Source organism: Buteo buteo, chromosome 3 (assembly GCF_964188355.1).
Source record: "Buteo buteo chromosome 3, bButBut1.hap1.1, whole genome shotgun sequence".
In the NCBI taxonomy this organism is placed as follows: domain Eukaryota; kingdom Metazoa; phylum Chordata; class Aves; order Accipitriformes; family Accipitridae; genus Buteo; species Buteo buteo.
Genome location: NC_134173.1, coordinates 22,658,745 through 22,677,177, shown reverse-complemented (window position 1 = coordinate 22,677,177; position 18,433 = coordinate 22,658,745). Strand labels below are relative to the sequence as shown.

General features: G+C 41.5%; 1 protein-coding gene across 3 annotated transcripts in view; it reads right to left on the bottom strand.

Annotated features, from left to right (window-relative positions):
* The window catches only part of DLGAP1 (DLG associated protein 1), a 262,013-nt gene that overhangs the window by 47,420 nt on the left and 196,160 nt on the right, over positions 1 to 18,433 (bottom strand). The window contains exons 5-6 of one of the 3 annotated variants that reach the window (XM_075023065.1): positions 13,407 to 13,427; positions 6,299 to 6,303 (exon numbers count right to left, since the gene is read on the bottom strand). The exons of the other annotated variants lie outside the window; for them this stretch is intronic. Coding sequence (XP_074879166.1) covers positions 6,299 to 6,303; positions 13,407 to 13,427 — 26 coding nt within the window. The remainder of the gene's footprint in view (positions 1 to 6,298; positions 6,304 to 13,406; positions 13,428 to 18,433) is intronic. 3 annotated transcript variants of the gene reach the window in all.

The window sequence follows — 18,433 nt, the reverse complement described above, 5'->3', positions numbered from 1 at the left end:
CTCACTCACACACAGACACACATATCATTCTCCTGACTTTTTCTGAATGGTTTTCCATTCAAACAAGCATCTAGGCAAACAAAAATATGCCACCTGTAGGAAAAAGAAGCCCTTTACCTTGGGGTGTCCATCTCTCTCTCTCCGTAGGACAAACACTCACTGGCTTTTCTGCTGTGGCCTCTCTCCAAGCTTTCCAGCCCCTCCTCAGCCCTGTCTCACATTGCAGCCTTTCGGATGGTCTTCCTGAGCCTCACTGCTTCCCGCAACCTGGTGTGATTACAGCCAAATTCCTCCTTCCTTACAGACTCTCAGGACACCATATTTCTGCCTGATAGTTCAATGCATCCTGCTATCACTAGCCTCTTGTGCATGTGCTGTTTTGCTTTCTGTAACAAGGCAGTAAATGTCACACTTGTTATCCAGAAGGATAAAGCCCCTGTGTAAGTGCCTACTCACTGCACAGCATATGCACAAAATGCCTGAAGTTTTCCAACATGCTGTTTATCCCCTGTCGTGGTACAGTCTTTCAGAAAATCCCAGTTATGACCTGACTCCTGCATGATGGTTGGGGTTACCAATCTGGCTAAATTCAGTTCCCTGCTGTGAAAGGAAATCCAAAACAAATACAAAACACACTCAAAATCCACTTAGCAAATATGTCCAGAAAACAAAAAGAGGAAAAATCTGGAAGAACATGTATAAATGGCTATAAATGCCTAGAAAACACAGGCACTCTGGGCAAGTAAAATACTCCACCCTCCTTACAACAGCTATATTTGGAGGGGATGAACTGCCCTTTCGCAGTGTCTGCCTCCCTCCCTGTAGTAAATGGCAGGCCCAGATGACTAATTTTGGATGGCCAAGTAGGCTCGAGGAATCCCTCCAGCACATTGCTGAACAAAGTTGCCCCTATTTGTATTTGGTCCCTTTTCTCCATTTTTGTCAAGCTCTGAGATGAAAATCTGGAGACAAAGAGATACTATTCTAGCAGTAGAGTTTATCTGCCTAGTTACAGTGCTTGTAAATGTGCAGACGGGCTCCGCTTTGCTGTTTGTGTAGTGCTCTGCAATGGAAATCAGCAGTTTGTAGATAGTTCTTTCAAAGATCAGCAAGAACAAACACTCCTTTCTTTCCTTTCTGATTTCCTCCAAGTTAACGACTGATATTGACCTTATGGAATCACTGTAGCACATTGTGAATTATGTATAAAATGCAATTTCCCTGTCCACTGTGGACAAGTTTGACTGTGCTGTGTGCAGTACCCATCGTCAGAGGGCTCGCAGTATTGTCAGAGACACAGCTAAGGCAACCCAACTCACCAAAACCAAAGTGTTCGTTTTCAATTAACCCCCCCCTTTTTTTCATTTCTTAAAATCCTCCCAGCAAACAGCTTGTCATAGCTCCTGTTCTACCTCCTAACACAATTTAAGACATTTTAAAAGCACATTTTATATTCTCCCAAGGGTTCAACATGTGCTTAAAGGTAAGGTGCAATGTTAAGTAAATAGAATAGAATAGAACAGAACAGAATAGAATAGAATAGTTCAGTTGGAAGGGACCTACAATGATCATCTAGTCCAACTGCCTGACCACTTTAAGGCTGACCAAAATTTAAAGCATGGTGTTAAGGTCATTGTCCAAATGCCTCTTAAACACTGACAGGGATGGGGTATCAACCACCTCCCCAGCAAGCCTGTTCCAAAAAAAACCCCAACCAACAAGGGAGATTCAAAAGTATGGGCAAATGCCTCACAAGTCAAGAAATCAATGGTTATAGCCTACCTATTCTTTTTTCCATCCAGCAATACTTACTTCAGTAAAGATCTCCCAGATTGCATCAAATGAGTGAACTTGGATAACAGGCCCCATACAGAGAAAACCTCACTTTCACATGTAACCTGGCTTGTGCTGGTTCCCTGCTCGGCATGTTTCTTGTGCCCTCCAATTTGATCATCGGAGACCTTCTGCGAGGTTTATCCATGTGACTCATTGGGGACTAAGATGGAATTTGGGCTATCTTAAGATGGCTCTAGAAGTTTTGCAGCCCACTAGCAAATCAGAAAGAATCAGCTGATTTCTCAGTGGAAAAACATATTTTTAAAATTCTAATCAGAACATTTCTCCATAGTTGGGTTATTAAGAAGTTGGAACATGGGCACATTTTTACTGCATTATTCATTTTTCCTTCCTTTTGCTACATTCATTTTTAAAGCTTCTAATCAGTGTTTTTCCCTCATCCTACTTTTATTATCACTCTAGAAACAAGTGCCAACATAACAATGAAAAATAAATGGAAACACTTATTAACACTTATTAACCATATATAAAAGCCACAGAAGAGGACTGAGTTACTGAAGTTGTTATAAGGAAATTTCAACCATGTGTTTTTTTCTCTCTCCTCTTGTGCAAGCCCCATCAACAAGGTACAGTGTGTACATTAACAATGTACACATGGTCCTGAATGTGTAATAGGGTAAGAGTCTAGCAGGAGTCCCCAGCAACATGGGAACAGCATCTGGCCCCACTGCTGTTTCTCTGAGACTCAGAGATTTTTTTGCGGGGGAGTACAAAGTACATTCACACTTGAGCTAGTAAAATAAGTAGAGGCAGAAAATGTAAGCAAGCTACCTCTAACTGTTGACTGCAAGAGCAAATTGGTCAGATACTCATGTACAGCAAGTAGATTTGTGTCAACCGTTCATTTTGCTGATGCAAGGGTTGTACCATAAACTGCATCCAAAAGCAAGCAAAGTTGGCTTGGAATGTTTATTTCTAAAAATGAAGCATAAAATAGGTTATTTTAAATGCACCAAATCTTGGTCTTCTTATGGGCTTGTATAATTTGCACTCACGGAAACTGTAGGAGCCTTCTTTTCTTCTGCTCTCAAGTAATTAAAAGTGAAACCGTTCAGCTATTTGCATGCAATGAATTCACTGTTCTCACACTTACACTGCTATGTCATGTTACACATTACACATCCAAGGATTATATATTTTATACATATAATTGCTTTTGATGCTGTGGTGGAAATAAATTTTATAAGCCAGTCAAACTTCTCCTAACCATGTATACATCCGCTGCCTCCCTGAAGCTTGCTGATAGTTAATTCCCTTCACATCTCCTATAGCAGGACAAGAGGTACTGTTCCCAGTGTCCTTGTGAGGTTACAGCCTGCTCCCACCCCACATGACTCAATCAAAGCATTCCAAAAAACCAAAGGGACAGTCAAGTCTCTGGAATTTCAAAGCAAACATTTTCTGTATGTCTGCTGCTTCAACTCCTGCCAAGTCATTTCTCCTGGTAATCATGTGTTTTGTTTAGCACACCAGCCCAGCTCCTGACTTCCATTTCACTGACAGAGCAGAGGCTTTGATTCTGGTCTGACATACACCTGGATAAATCCACCAAGGTCAACAGAACTACACAGGTATAAACTGAAAAGAAATAGATCTGGATCTGGCTTTGCGTACATGGATATTGTGTAGTAAGAATGCACCACAATTTTTTTGTAGTAAAACTGTACAGCCTGTTCAAGAGTGCACATCCATAGGGAGCAGCAGACACACTGACCTGCTGTGCGCAGGTGCTCTGCTGGGAATGGGATGTCACTGTGGCAGGAGGCAGCTCATGACAGATAACACACCTGTCTTAACTGAGGATAACTCAAATACAGATTTTTTAAGCAAACAGGCAGCATCACCAAAGAATACTAGAGTTCAGGGAGAATGACAATCCCATCTAACATCACTTAAATCAACATTTAATTTATGAACAGCAATGCCTCTGAAAAGTGTGGCCCTGTACGTAGGGTGATCTAATATAGGACTGCGCTACACTGTAAGGCAGAGCTGCTAGCTTGTGCCAGTCCACTGACTCAAGGCCTTGCTGGCTGGAGCTGAAGGTCAGATCTGAAGCTGCAAGGGTTAAACAGTAAGGTTTGCCCAGCTGTGTCTAAGGGTGAGTGGGGTGGGAGCTGTTAGCAATAAAGAAGAGAAAATGGACTGATCATAGTCAGTCTCAGATGCTTCTGAATCAATTGCATACTCTCCGGGGCCGCATCCAGGATGGCACTGCCTGTGATGGGCACAGGATGGAGATGCATTATCACACAGTTCTCCTTCCAGGTGTGATAATATGGTCTCCTTTGGTGGACAACTGCCAGTACCTAGAGAGAGCTAGCAAGAGCTGGTTGTTCTTGATGTGCCTGCTCTGGGTGGACTTCCAAGGCAATGGCTCTCTGGCATCTCCCTTGCCTTCCCAGGAGAAGGAGCCGTCTACCACTCCCCTGGTTTAGCCCAGATTAACAGCAGTCTTTTATTCTCTGCTGCTACTGCCCCAAACAGAACTGTTCAGATAAAAGTCCCTTTTCATTAACAGATGTAAATCTAACAAGCCTCCATAAGACTCAATGCAAATTTTTAATCTAAATATGGAGTCTGCACATGACAGGATAGAGAAGTAGAAGAAAAGAAGAAAGGAAGGAAAGCAAGCAGGTTCAGACCCAACACTGGGCTCCACTCGCCACAAAAACAAAGGACAGGTATAATTCTCACAGCTTTACTCATACAAGAAAGAGAAGCTCACTCTCTCACACACTGCTCCCACACACTCTGTATTTCTCTTTTCCTAACGCTCTCAGAGACTTCTGTCTTTACTCAGTCATCCTTGCTCTAAGTTTCTTTAAACTGCAATTGGATAATGTCCCTGACTCTGGGGGAACCCCTTGTCAGAGGGTTTGCCAGGGATATCACTCCTATCTGACGAAACGCAGAGTAGCTAAATTGCCAAAGGAGTGACTAAAGATATCATTCTTTCTTTGTAGTAGAAATCCCCTTTTACCAGCAACTATTTTTAAGGAACTCTAAAACACAATACATATGCTTGTACATTCATGCTCCTGTATTTTATTTTCTGTCACATAAGATGCTGAATTTCTGAATATTGTGATCCGTGTGTGTGTTTCATGGGGAATTTGGTCATTAGCCTGTGCGCTTGCTGCCCTTGACGTTAGAGATCCCAAATACATAGGCACCACTTGAACCAATTTCCCCAAACCCATTTCATTTTTTCTCTCTCACTGAGTGTACATGTGGCTCTCAGTCACACGCAAAAGCCCTGCGCATAACAACACACAGACAACTCTGCAGTAAATGTAAAGAGGGGATTGCTTTATTCCTTTAGGTTTCCAGTGTCTTCTCTCCCTGCCCTGAGCCATGTCCCACAATCTTATTTGCTTTAAAGAATAACCCTCAAAATACTTTTCAGGAACTTGGTTAATCTGGTATTACTTATGCTTCTAATATTTCAAGGAAGACCTTGAATTACATTTAGCTAACAGGCAGTGTGTAGCTATGGACATAATTATTTCTGAGGTAAAGACCTTGAGCTGAATGTGCATATGGTTTACATTTGTTTTTTAAGAGAAGTCCCTAATGAAGCACATTCCCTATCCCACAAGGCATGATAGTCTGCAAATATGGTGGAGATGAAGTCTCCCCATTAATAATTAAATTTTTGTTGCTACCACAGTGGTGAGCATCAGGCAATTACTTTTTGTCTTTGGAGCTATTTGTTCAGATAGGTTTGTAAATAAACCCCTGCCTTCACGGGCCTGATACATTGAAAAAAAAAAAAAGAAAAATAGCAAGCTATCTCCTGTTTCAGAAGATGCCAAGGACTGCTGCAAATGTAATGAGTTCTGCCCCAACCACCATATGTATTTTGTCTGCATTTTGTTCACAATCTTGGATATATTTATCAACAAGCAATAAGCAGAAAGCAATATCCACTACTTTTACTCATTTCAAAATTAATAAAAGAATATTTCTGAGGAAGTACATAAACTCTGAGTCAATGCAAGGAGTTGTTAAGGCCACTGCTGTCATATACATGAAGCCCTCAGGATTGCTTTTGTGCTTGATGAGTGTGGTTTTTGTCTCTCAGCCAGGGTGTACATTGTACCAGTAACACAGTCTTTCCAACAACCACCTGAACAGCTCAGTGTTGTGACCTCATGCACGAGGGGCCCAGACAGAAGAGGCAGAGCTCAGGCACAGTTGTTTTGGCAATGTTCTTCCTACTGCCACCAAAGGGGACACGAAGGATGTGACTTGGTGACTGCTGCTGGCCAGGTGTTCTCAACAAATGGGGCTATCAGCCTTCTGATGCTGCCTCTTCCTTCAATGGCAGCATCCCTAGCAAGTCTTGCTTCCCAGGACCCAGGCAAGCTGGGGCTCACCAGCTTCTGTGCAGATGCTTGGAGCACATACAATTTAGACTCTCACTCTGTCTTAACACCCTCCCTCCACCTCCATGCCAAAATCCAACTATGAGAACTTGCAGTTTGAAGGTGTGCTGTTTTTTTGCCACAAGTTTTCAGTCATCAGTAACATGTTTGTGGTGCTGCCACTTTTCCTTTCTTTTTGTTTGCTCTTAAAAACACATTTTTGTGGTAAGAAAGAATGAAGATGGCTCTATATTTTGGAACATAGAAGGCTGAGATTGTGCCAGTGAAACTATATTAAGAAGAAGCCTGGGCTAAAGTGTTTATAACCAATAATGAATGTAGACATCCCTTTTTCTATTCACAAAGCTTGCAAAAAGTTTTTTGGTATTTTTTGTTATGCAGCAGCATTCTATAATACCTCTTATGGATCTAGGTCAGGTTTTAGCACTTGTTTATAAACAGCTCACTTCAACTACATCTTGGCATATTCAGTGTTTATGGTGTGTGGCTGAGCAATTTTCATCACACCTGACTGTTACTGTTCTCTGTAAATGGAAACTTTTGCAAAGGGCAGAGAGTTTGGTAACTTCAAAATGCCTGCAAAAACAATCTGACTATATGAAAAATGAAAAGTGTTCTTTGAACTTTCCATGAAAAATACCTGGAAAGAGTGAAGAATACTGTTCAAAGAGACTTTATGTTACTTTTCAGACAAAAATTATACAGGGGAATTAGGGTTAAAAGTCCCTATCACCAGGTCAGAATTAAAAAAAATGGAACACTGTAGTACTTATTCCTAAACCAAACATTATACAAGGTGGAATTCAACAGCAAAGTTAAATATAAAATAAATCCAACAAGATTATAGAAGGGCACTGCAACCCTGTCCCTGCAGTGACCCGTGTAATAGCTCTATGCTGGTGCTTGTGATGACATGTCAGCAATCCCACGTTAAATGTACTTTAAAGGCACATTAGCTTCTCCTCTTTTTTGTGCTTCCAGAGGTTTCCTTTACTCCTTTATGAACACATTTCAGTGCCTTCTGCCCTCTTCCCCTTACCCCCACATTATCTGTGAACAACATTACGTTGTTCTCTCCTGACCTTCCTCCTCAGCTGATTGATGCAGTGAGGAAAGTCTTTCGAGATACCATCTCTCTTTTTTTTTTTTTTTTCTCTTCTGTTTTTAGCAGAAATTCCTTCACAGCAGCTTGTTTGAAATAGCTGCTGTGTGCAAGTGCTTTTGCAGCCACATTTGCTTTAACGCTGGCAAACAGCTAACACTGTCTTCATGAGACATGGGGGTAGAAAAGGCAGACATAGCCCTAGAGCAGCAGCATCAGGACCAGAGATGAATAAGGGTGCAAAGAGCAGGTCTATGTACCAGGTAAATACTACCTATCTGGGGTGAGGGGAATAAAATTTTTTTTATTAACTGGAGGATGGATAGATATGGGTGGATATTTAATATCATATTTGACACTTGTGAAGTTACATATCAGATAGCATTTAATACAGGCCCTTGTCATTTGATTTCAATCATGAGCTCTTCCAGAAAATTAGCCCTAAAATTGTAAGTTTTGGAGAGCTTAAAACACTATAGTTGCTCCACAGATGTTGTGGGTAGGCAGGGGGAGCTCATCTGAATGAAAAACCCACAAACTTCTTATTTTGAGGCCACAATTACAACCTCCAAGTTTGAAGGCTGGCAATGGCGAGGACATTTTTTCCATGAGAAACAGAGCAGATGAAGCATGTTTTCCTCTGGATTACTTCTTTCTCACTTCAGCTCCTCCTCTCCACATATGTCCATCTCCCTTTTGCCAAGTGCTCTGTTGCTTCAGCTCTTTTTGGTATCTCTGGGTCCCTCGCTCCAGGCCCCTGGTGCCACCAGCTCACCAGGGCCAGGCAGGGCAAGCAGCACCCACCCGCTCTCATGCTTTGGGGCTGCCGGGGTGGGAGCTGGCTCCCACTCCGCCACTGGTTTTCACAAAACCCAGCAGAACGTAAGCAATCCTGAGAGCTTTTCTTCACTTAAATTTGGTTGCAATGGATCAATGGGTTAAAAAATTATTCAAGGGGGTGTGGATTATTTGCCTCTGCTCACCTGCAGGCAGTGGGAGAATACAGGTTTAGGAAACCAGGCTAAAATCAGCTATTCCTTTTTTTAAAAAAAAGGAATAACTTTATTCAGAAGTAGCCAATTCATAATTTTGCTGCGAGATGACAACGACGGAAAGCTTGAAACATCTGTAGCACTCTGTTATTAATGCTACTTGTGATAGAAATACTGGACATGGGCAGCTCTGGAAGTACCCCCTCCTAATGAACTGTCATCCCTGAACTCCTGAGCTGTTTTTGCTTGTGCATTGTCAGAAACTCATTCCCTATTCAAGCAGTAAGTTTTGTAATAGCAGTCAGGACACACACTTTTTCATTCGTATGAATACAAGGGTGTATTCCTGCCTTGAGTGCAAAACTCAGTGGTAGGAGCTACCATGAGGAATTGCACCTGTCACCTGAGGCTTACATTTTAATGAACATTAGCAAATATCACCATTTGCTGCCATTTGGATCTTGCAGTGAAATGTGGCTGATTGTACATGTTGGATGTAGGAGCTTTATTAAAATCCATCAGTTCATGCTATGTGCAAATTAAAAAAAAGGTATATTCCACTTGCATGTATAGTTAGTTTCTCTGTGCATACACTTTTCATTTACACAAAACATCTTCAACATCTGTTTTTGTTTTTCTTGCTGAAAAATAAGACAAAGTTATTCCTTGTGCCTCTTGCAATATTCCCTTTCGCCATGTGCTAACATATATGATGGGAAAATGGTCATGGCCTTGTAGAAGGCAAGAATAGAAATTACCCAGGTTTCCTAGTAGTCCCATTTGTAGTAAGTATTGCCAAATCTTGACATTTTATCAGAAGGTATTTTGTTAAAATACCTTTCTCAAGGCTCTGGTCCTTGAATTAGGTTAATATACCTGTAATAAATCAACTGCATCTGAATGGTTTGAAAATCAGAATATAAGTAGAAAGAAATTCCTTTTTTACATCTTACTATTTTTAGGTATTCATCATACTTCCAGATTTGGAGTTGATGCTGCATACAAATGACAGTGAATGGTTTGGGATATATCAGATGAGGGAAAACCTCATAACTGGTGAACACAAGTTACCATGTATCCTTCCAGAAGTCATGTATGGTGATTCCAGATTTTCCAGGAGCCTCTTAAGGGCAGGGAGAATAGAACTTACACAATTCCTCCTTTTCTCTTTTTTTTCCCCTTAATATTTTAAAATCTGAACCTTTCAAACCACACCTCTGCTCTAAGCTAGCAAAGTCAACCAGAACAATTTACAGGAAAAAAAAAAAATCTTAAAAAGAAAAGATGTGGCACTTTATGGTCTTGCAGTGTGGTATTCCCTGGAATTTTGTATCAGGTATCACAGAAATAAAACACATAAAGGCAAGGTTAAATGAGAAATGAACAGCCTTGTAGTCCTGAACAATTCACTAATTTTTTTTTTTCAGAAAAGGGAAGCTTTCAAGCGCCCACACTATCAGGCAGGGGCCTGTACCACCCTGGAATGACAACTTTTTTTTAGGTCTGGAAAGCATAAACACAGACTAATATTACTTTTGGGAGACTCTGCCTAGCATAGTTTATGTGGGAGTTTTCTGAAAGTTTGCCCCAATACATGATTTACTAAGACAGTAAAAAAGATCAAGAAAGCGCTGACCTGGCCTCTCAAGACAAATTACTTTCTTCACCCACTCCTTGAAATCCTTTAAAAACTTCTTGTAATGATTAATTTCCCAGAATTCTAAAATCTGTTGAAGATCAGGGCCCATAAGTACCTCATATCTCTCCTGGGATAAAGACATAGCATGGTCTTGGATTGAATCCCATCCGGTGCATCCACGCGTTTGCTTTGTGCATCCATTTGTTTTACTTGCTACCTGAATTTTCCTACAGAGTCATTAGGGTTTCAATATTTTATGCCACATGTTTTTCTACTAAAAACACAAGAGAGTGTTTTGCCCTTCTTTTTTATATTCATTTTGTCAAAATAATTTGTTTCACTCATAGTAAAGACAAAACCAGACTCGCAGGGAGAAAGGAAGAGGCAAGTGGGAAGATGCCAATAAAGGCAGAGAAGAGAGATAAGGGAGATAGAAACGACTACATGTAGCTGGGGGGGCTCCCCTGCCTTTCCACAATACTGGTGCCTTGCTGGGGCCCCTGAGCAGTTTCGCAGTACACATAACAAAGAAACAGTGGTAGGAGACACATGGAGAAGAACAATGAGAAAAAAAATTACAGGCATAATTATGCCTCATTAGAGGTACTTTATGACAATAAACAATGATATGTATTTCTGGTAATAATGATCCTGCACTTATTCTAATTCCCTCTACAGTGCCACTGCTGTCTAATACAGGATATTTATGTGAAAGATGAGTTAGAAAATTAGATTCCATTATAACAGCATCAGGTATAATAAAGAAAACTATGGAAAATAACCTCTCTCTTCCTTTACTGGTTCTGCACCTGTCACTTCCAGTGGTTTCCACCACCCACCTATAGACATTAAACATCTTACAAGCATCACTAAGTCTCATATTGTCTTCATTTTACTGAAGGAGAAACTGAGGCATAGAATAACTTGCCTACAGATATGGACCTACCAAGCAGCTGGGCTAGGCACTGGGCCAGTCTGCAGTTGTATGCTTTAACTGTTTCTGATGCTTCTATATAGAATATTATTAGTTACTGGCAATTTGTAGTAGGCAAACCTATAGGAAGGCCTTATTAGCAGTGTATGAACACAGGGAGAAGAGCTTCTGCTCCCCAGAGGAGCTCCCGAAAGGCTCGCAGCTTTAATAGCCTATAGAAGCTCACATTGGGAACAAAGATCTTTTAAAACATTGCCCCCATAGTAATTTTAATTTAGGCAGATCATTAGTCAGCAAACCCATGCTCAGGGACCTCTTATTGAGCAAGGAAAACCTCATATCCACAGCTGCAGCTGCGAGTGCAAGCTGGAGTGCCTCGCAGTGCTAACAAAAGCAATTACAGAAATATTTTCAAGACTTTTAGCAGATCCAGGCAGGACAGTTTATTCACCTACCGCTACTGGTCTGATCGAGTGGCAAAAACAGGGAGGACAAAAAGTGCTGGTGACACAGACACTGCCGGCGGGGCAGCCAAGGGTCAGGTGTTCGCCCGCTTTTTAGCAGTAATTTGGTACCTTCAGGGCTGTGTGTGCCTTTGAAGCACAGTGCAGTTGTTTTTAAAGGCTCCCATCAATGAGCCCATCATGTAACTTAAGAAGAAATGGCATTGTAATAGCAGATATAATATTTTTCTTGCAGAGTCTGCAGTTCTCCGACACGTCTGCTTGACTCTCCTTTCATAGCGGACGAACATCCTGGCAGGAACCAGTTAACGGGGACAGTGAGGAGCAGACAAGCAGCAGCTCTGGAGGAAGGCAGTCTTGTATTTAAAAAGGAAAAACCACCACCAAGAAGCCCACAAAAAAGCCACACTATTTATTTTTCTGGGAGGTGAGTGGGAAGACTTTCAAAGCATGGCTGTTATGCTGTTTTGGCACAAAAAGTACTTTTCCAAATTGAAATCTTCCATTGGGCTGGCTTGGAAAACGACATGTGGTTTATAACCATGGCTTGTTCTTTTCAGCTTTGCCTCCTCTTCCAGGTTAAAGTCAGCAGCTGGGAGCATCTCTGGGAGGAGGGAGGAGTGTGTAAGAACCACAGCATCCCCAGCACATTTCCACTGGCTAGCCCTGGGATCTGCAGGTAGTAAACACAAGCACTCTCCCTAAAAGGACCTTGCTTGGCAGGATACCGAGGGAAAAAAAAGAGACTATTGCCGAGCTGCGGAGTGAAAAGAAGTTGTTATTTGCTGGCACAGGGGAAAGGAATGAAGGATGCTGAAAGGGTACTGGGCAGCTGCTTTTCCGGCTGCTGTGGGAGCCAAGGGAAGAGCCTTTGATCTGCTGAGCAGGCCTGGGCTTGCCGCCAGGACCTATATCCTTTCTCCAGCAGTGACAGCAGGCTTCCTCACTAGTTCCTCTCTGATTGCCGAGTCAAAAAACAAGTGACATAACTCATATAGGGACTTCACTGAAATGTTTCTATTATCACCAGCTCTGCAGAAAACATATGCTACAGATGCCTCAATCTGAAATTATCTTCTCTTCCAAGGCAGGGAAAAAAAAATAAAAAGAAACCATGAGGTCCTCTGGATTACATCTTGCAAAGCCTCATAAAAACCTCTCTAGTGTACTGGTGGATTAAACAAACCCATTGGTTCTACAGCTGAACTACCACATCTGCATAACACCTTGGCCAAGCAAGACCTCCCCCAAATTTTAATGTGCTCTTACCTGTTGTGATTGGGAGATTCAAATAGGAATATGGCTTCTAGACCTATACCTCAAATGATATCATCAAGATACTACTAACTAAAGAATGAGCTATTTCAAAATAATTGTCAACAATTTTTAGCAGAGTGATGTGAAGAGCAGCCTGCTTGATTTGTGGTGTTGCTCAAGAAAGGGGAATATGAAGGTGGCTATGTTCCTCAGCTCTCAGACCAGAACAACCAGAGTATACAGAATTTCCTCCAGCACCAGCATGCCTTTAGTACTCATCAGCATAACATGCTATCACCATCCCTGCAGGTAAATTCTGCTTGGATGCAATCCATGTTACATCTTACCCTAGAACCAGCCACGATTTGAAAGTCTCATCACTTGAAGCACAGAAATATGCTATGTTCTATTTCTAAGGAAGCTGAATTATACATTTTTGTGTGACATAACCAAAAATTCACTTCACCTTCTTTGCAGCACAACAGCTTTTGCACCATTGCCTCCCCTTCCTTTTGATGCTCACCATCACTACTGAGAATGCGAGGTTGCAACACGCTAGGAGTACTGGCTCAGGAGTTTGGATGGTCCCATAAAGTTAACTCAGCCAAGCACTTCTGTTCTCTCAAGAGTGCTTCCACCTTGCTATCAGGTACTTGCTGCTCTGTATTAATGTCACTTGCATGGCACTGGCAGCTTCCCTTAGGTGGGGTCCCCTGCAAGATGCACTGGATGGCACCATATTAGTTCTCTTTCCTAGGTCATAGCTTAACACTGCTGAACTCAGCTGGAGCCTTGATAGTTGGGTCAGGTTCTGTCTCCAGCCATTATCATACTGACTTCAACTTGCTCTTGATGAAACCCTTAGTCCCTGGTGCCACTTGGGGCGAGTTTCAATCTGTGATACTGTCTGCTGCTTTTCATGTGCACAGCACTTGCAAAGATTTTGTGCTCTTTTCCCCCCTCCAGCTGCTAAGTTTTACTGAACCTATCAGACATTGCTATACATTAGAAGACATTTTAAACACAAACTATTTATGAAGTTGGGTGTACTGAGAAAGGAACAAACCACAGAATATGAGAAATGAGTTTTTAAATCATTGGCTAAATTTTGCCTTCTAACACACACAATCAAATTCCGTAGAGTTCTTTTTGAACCTACACACCTGAAACCTGATTTTTTTCACTTGAGACACTGTCTCAATTGTGTGCAGCACACATTGGTGGAACTCTTAGCTGGAGTAAACCTATGCTGACAATTAGGATTTATATCAATTTTAAGAAGCTGTTTTGCTCACTGCAACACTGCAAGAGCAGCCAAACCTCCACCTTGTTACAGCTGTCTCAGTCAGTGGCTAAGGCAGGCTGCTCAAGACAAGAACAAGGCAAAGTAATGTTCTTTCTCCCAGCCATTCTCCCAGCTCCAGTGACATGCAGTTCAGCAATTTCCCTAGTCTGATGTGGTATCCTTCACAATCCCTTAGTGGATTTTATTTCATTTGTTTGTGTCATTGCCTCCTGAACCCATATAGGAACAACAAAACATCTAAATAGTTTTGTGCATTTCAGGAAAACAGTGAATTTTCTTCTCTACCTGTGTGCAATTCAATTTCAGCTTTTTTGGCACACTCACATCAATATACCACGTGTGTGTTTGCCTCGTTGCTTTTTTCTACCTGTAATTGTTCACCTTTCTGCTGATAACACTGACTGATGCAAAGACAGAGGTGTAAACAGAAAGGGGATATTTGCAGATGCAGAAACACTTTAAAATAAAATGTCAAATGGAAAAGAACAACACTGATCGGGAAAGAAGTTATGTTTTCCATCCTCCAACTGCACATTGCAAAAGATGCAAAGTTTGTTAAAAAGGACAGCTTTGAAAAAGTAGTTGACACTTTAATTTTTAAGAGAACTCAACGATGAGATTTTCTGCTATGTAAATACTTGAAGCTTAATTTTTAATTTGTCATTAGTAATAAACACACAAGTGTAGAAATGTCAGTCAGGCTTATAGGAACTTAACACTAATATAACTAGAGATAACGCTGCAGAACCACTGGAAGCATACAGCAGCAAAGCCCTCTTTGCTCTCTGTCCACAGCTGCATAGAGGGTTACGCTGTGACAAGTCAGCTGAAGGACTTGTCAGAATTATCATATGGCAACGTATTAATAAGCTGGAATTTGGCCCAAAGAGATGACACAAAAAACATTTTGCTGTGACAGATTTTGCCTGCCATTGGCTTTTTGAAGCTGAAGGCCCATGATGACTTGTTTTTTCCTATGGCTGGGAAGCAGGTGGCCACAGCCTCCAACAGCACCTGTCACTCACCTTCTCAATGCAGCTTCAGCAAGAACTATTAAGACCTTCCTTCTGAATTCAGCGCCAAACAGCCCAATTTGGAGATCAGGTGGGAGACCTAATGCCAGTAATTCTTCAGCTAGTAGCTCTTCTTCCTATCCTTTTCCCATGCCTGTGACTCCAGCAAAAGACTCAGTCACTTAAAGAGCATCACATACTTAGAGAGCTGCTTAAATTGGTACCAGCCAGATCTTACTTAGCATAGCAGGCTCCTGGGATGTAGAGCTGGGAATCAGCCTGCTGGAAAACCATCTCAGGCTATATGCTTTTGCAATCTGGTGGTAATAAAAACCAGCAGCATATCTCCTAAGCCTCTTCTTCAGACTGCTGACAGTTCTATGTGTCTAGTATGTAACTGGCATCAGACAAAGGGAGGTAAGCCTATAGAGTCAGAAATAAAAAACACTCACTAAACCAGATGTGACACAGCTATCATAGTTTCCACTTATTTTTGTACATCTTTAATAATTGCCAATCTGAAATGGGATCAGCTGACTGGCTGTAATATAAAACAAATATGTTCATCTTTATATATGTCCCTAGTTTCCTTCCCCACATGTACATGTTTGAAAAGCCTCGTGTTTTCCAGCCTTCACCCAAACATCTGCAATCATTTATGGAATAAAACAGTCTGCCATCTCAGCCTAGGTTTTTCACTGCACACTACAACTGATGTCATTTTGGTATTTTGGATTTTCAAAAGAAACAAATAGGTTTCCAGGCAAACCACATCACAGAACATGCCACGGTTATCAGTTCAAAGAGCCTCACTGGCTCAGCAGCTAGTGCTGTGTTTCATCACGTCTTCCTGAGGTCAGGCAGGGAAATGCTAGTCCAGGAAGACACATCTGTGTGTATACAAATAGCTTCAGCCTTCAGTTGTTCTCTCGCTGACTGCCCCCTGAAATAATCCTCTGCAAAGCACAAGAACTGTCAAGTACAGGCTTGGCCAAGGGTAGACTTCAATATGAATCATGCTACATTCTGGAGTGTGGGTGTTTTGTACGATCATTTTAGGGATGAAGGAAAACAGACTGATTGAAATGGAAATTGTTACTGCACTATCCCATCACCTTACTATGAAAAGGTCCCTCACACTCATTTACAAAAGTGTATTCTGCTTACATTTTGTCTTTCCTCTAGGCCACACCAGAGCTAGAGTGAGAAATAAACTCCCTGATGATCCCAGAGAGTGAAAGTGAGACTGGATTCAGGATGGACCACTTTGACCTTTGCTTCTCCAATTTGGCAAAAGAAGCTAGATGTATTTTGGGTTCCCAAGAGGACCCAGCATGGATCCAGGCTCCCGTGAGTGACAGGTTAGACTGGACAGAGCAGAGGCAAAGCAGAACTGCCTCTGGGGCTGCTCCCAGCTAACCTGAACATGGTTTCAGTTAGTAGCCTCAGGCAAATCCTAGGCTGATGCCTATGAACTTTTCTGAAGCAAATTCAGCTGCATAAATGAAACTAAGGTGTTGTAGTAAAGGGTGGTGAGATCATGCTAATAGCTCAGCATCGGTAGATACTGATTAAACACTTTGCTGACTAATCCTGACAGGCTACCAGTGATAAATTTACATCAGTCTCTACAGACGTCCAGTAAACTTTCTAAACAAATATCCTTTACTAAAATGAGAGGAATAAACTGTTCAGGGGACTCAAATGAGTGCTGAGTTTTTTAATACATAAACCCTTTTGAGTAAGACGTTACACTACCTTGATAAATGGGTTTGAACATAGCTGAGCTAGGCAAAATATGGTATAGTAGACACTGTATTTCAGATGAGGTGGAAAGGCTACAGCTTCAGAAGACCACAAACATCAAATGAAGTGGCCTGATACCTTGATGTAAAAACTTAAGTCAGAAATTAAGAAAATGCAAAAGATGGCTGTAAGAGTGACTGAGGAGTTTCACCCTTGGAAATCAGTCCCTGCGTTGTCACTGGAACTACTGTCTGGTGCTTCTTTTCCCTGTTTACAGTTTGACATATGCAGGCACACACTGCTGTGACTAAGGTTAATTTTATCATAGGTTATATGCCCTCATGAAAGGGCCTGAAAGAGTGGGGGTTGTTCAAAGTAGACATTCAAAAGCGCAGGTTTCTAAAAATGTGTTCTTAAAGAAGAACTAGATGAGCTTTGCAAGCCATATTTTCCCAAGGGCAAGCTGACCTTTTTTTCTTTGTTTTTATCCCTGAGGTGTGGGACTTCTTTTCACACACATAGATCCTGAAAGATCCAAGTGAGAAATGATTCTTCATGTTACAAATGCCTCCTCTGCTGTCCCTACACGCTGCCTGGCAAAGTCTTCTGAGCTTTAAGGTAACATCACAATGATTACTTTTGAAAGTAAGTCATGCTTGGCATTGTAAATTTTAACTGTTTGTAGCGCTCTGGTTTTACACAAATACAATTGCTCCAATGGTTTAATGGGAACAGGCATGCTTATCTGATGAATAAATATAACATTCAGAAGCATGTGGCCTTCCTTCATGTCTGCCTCGTCCAACAATATGGTACTACTATTCCTTTTTGACTTGACATGTTAGTCAATTTTGGACTAGATGGTTGCTATTGCTAGGAAAGGACTGTGGTGATAGAGTAAGCATCAATCTTTGGATCTTTGTTAACAAAGAATAAAGGGAGTCTGACTTTCTTCAACTCTGGAAGAATCAAAGAGACAAAGATTTCTTTCTTGCAAATCTAAGTGGCTATCAGCACATACTTTAACCAAAAGTAGTCACTCCATATTCCCACCCATTCCCAGTGTCATGTCCTGAGGTTTTCTGTGTTATGTCTAGCATTTTTGATGTACCCATGTGACTTTCTGTTTTTTTCTGTCACACACTGATAGGTACAGCTCAACAAATGAATGCCCCAGCTCCTGTGTTTGCTATTGCACTTTGGTCTTAAGAGATATTCACCATGTTTTTATGTTTTGGGTGATGACAACATGTTGCTTCAGGTCTATAAAACAACTTGTTTTGGATATCTGTACTCAATGGAGGACAGTTGCTAGACCCACAAGCTCCCATGCAGATTCTCCCCATTCCCCAGCAAGCCAATGTTCTCCAGGCCAACCAGCAGGATTTGTCATAAAAGCTACTTTATAAAAAGTATTATTTCCTTTCACATCAGTGCTACAATCCTGTTGCAGAAGAAACACCTGCACTGCTCTGGAGTTGTGGGCAAGTCACACAGAAATGTTTTAGCTTCACATAGAAAAGTCTCAAGGAAATGTTTAAAAGTCTGTAATGAAAATGTCCCCAGAGAATGAGCTGTTCACAAAGGATCACTTCAACTCCTTTCAGAGCACGTATTAAGGACAGGGTTTGATGGTAGTTGTCTTCAGTGGTAGTACTGATACAGATATCCTCGTCACTTTCTGCCACTTCTGCATCGCTACATCCCCACCTGTACTAAAACAGATCAGTTG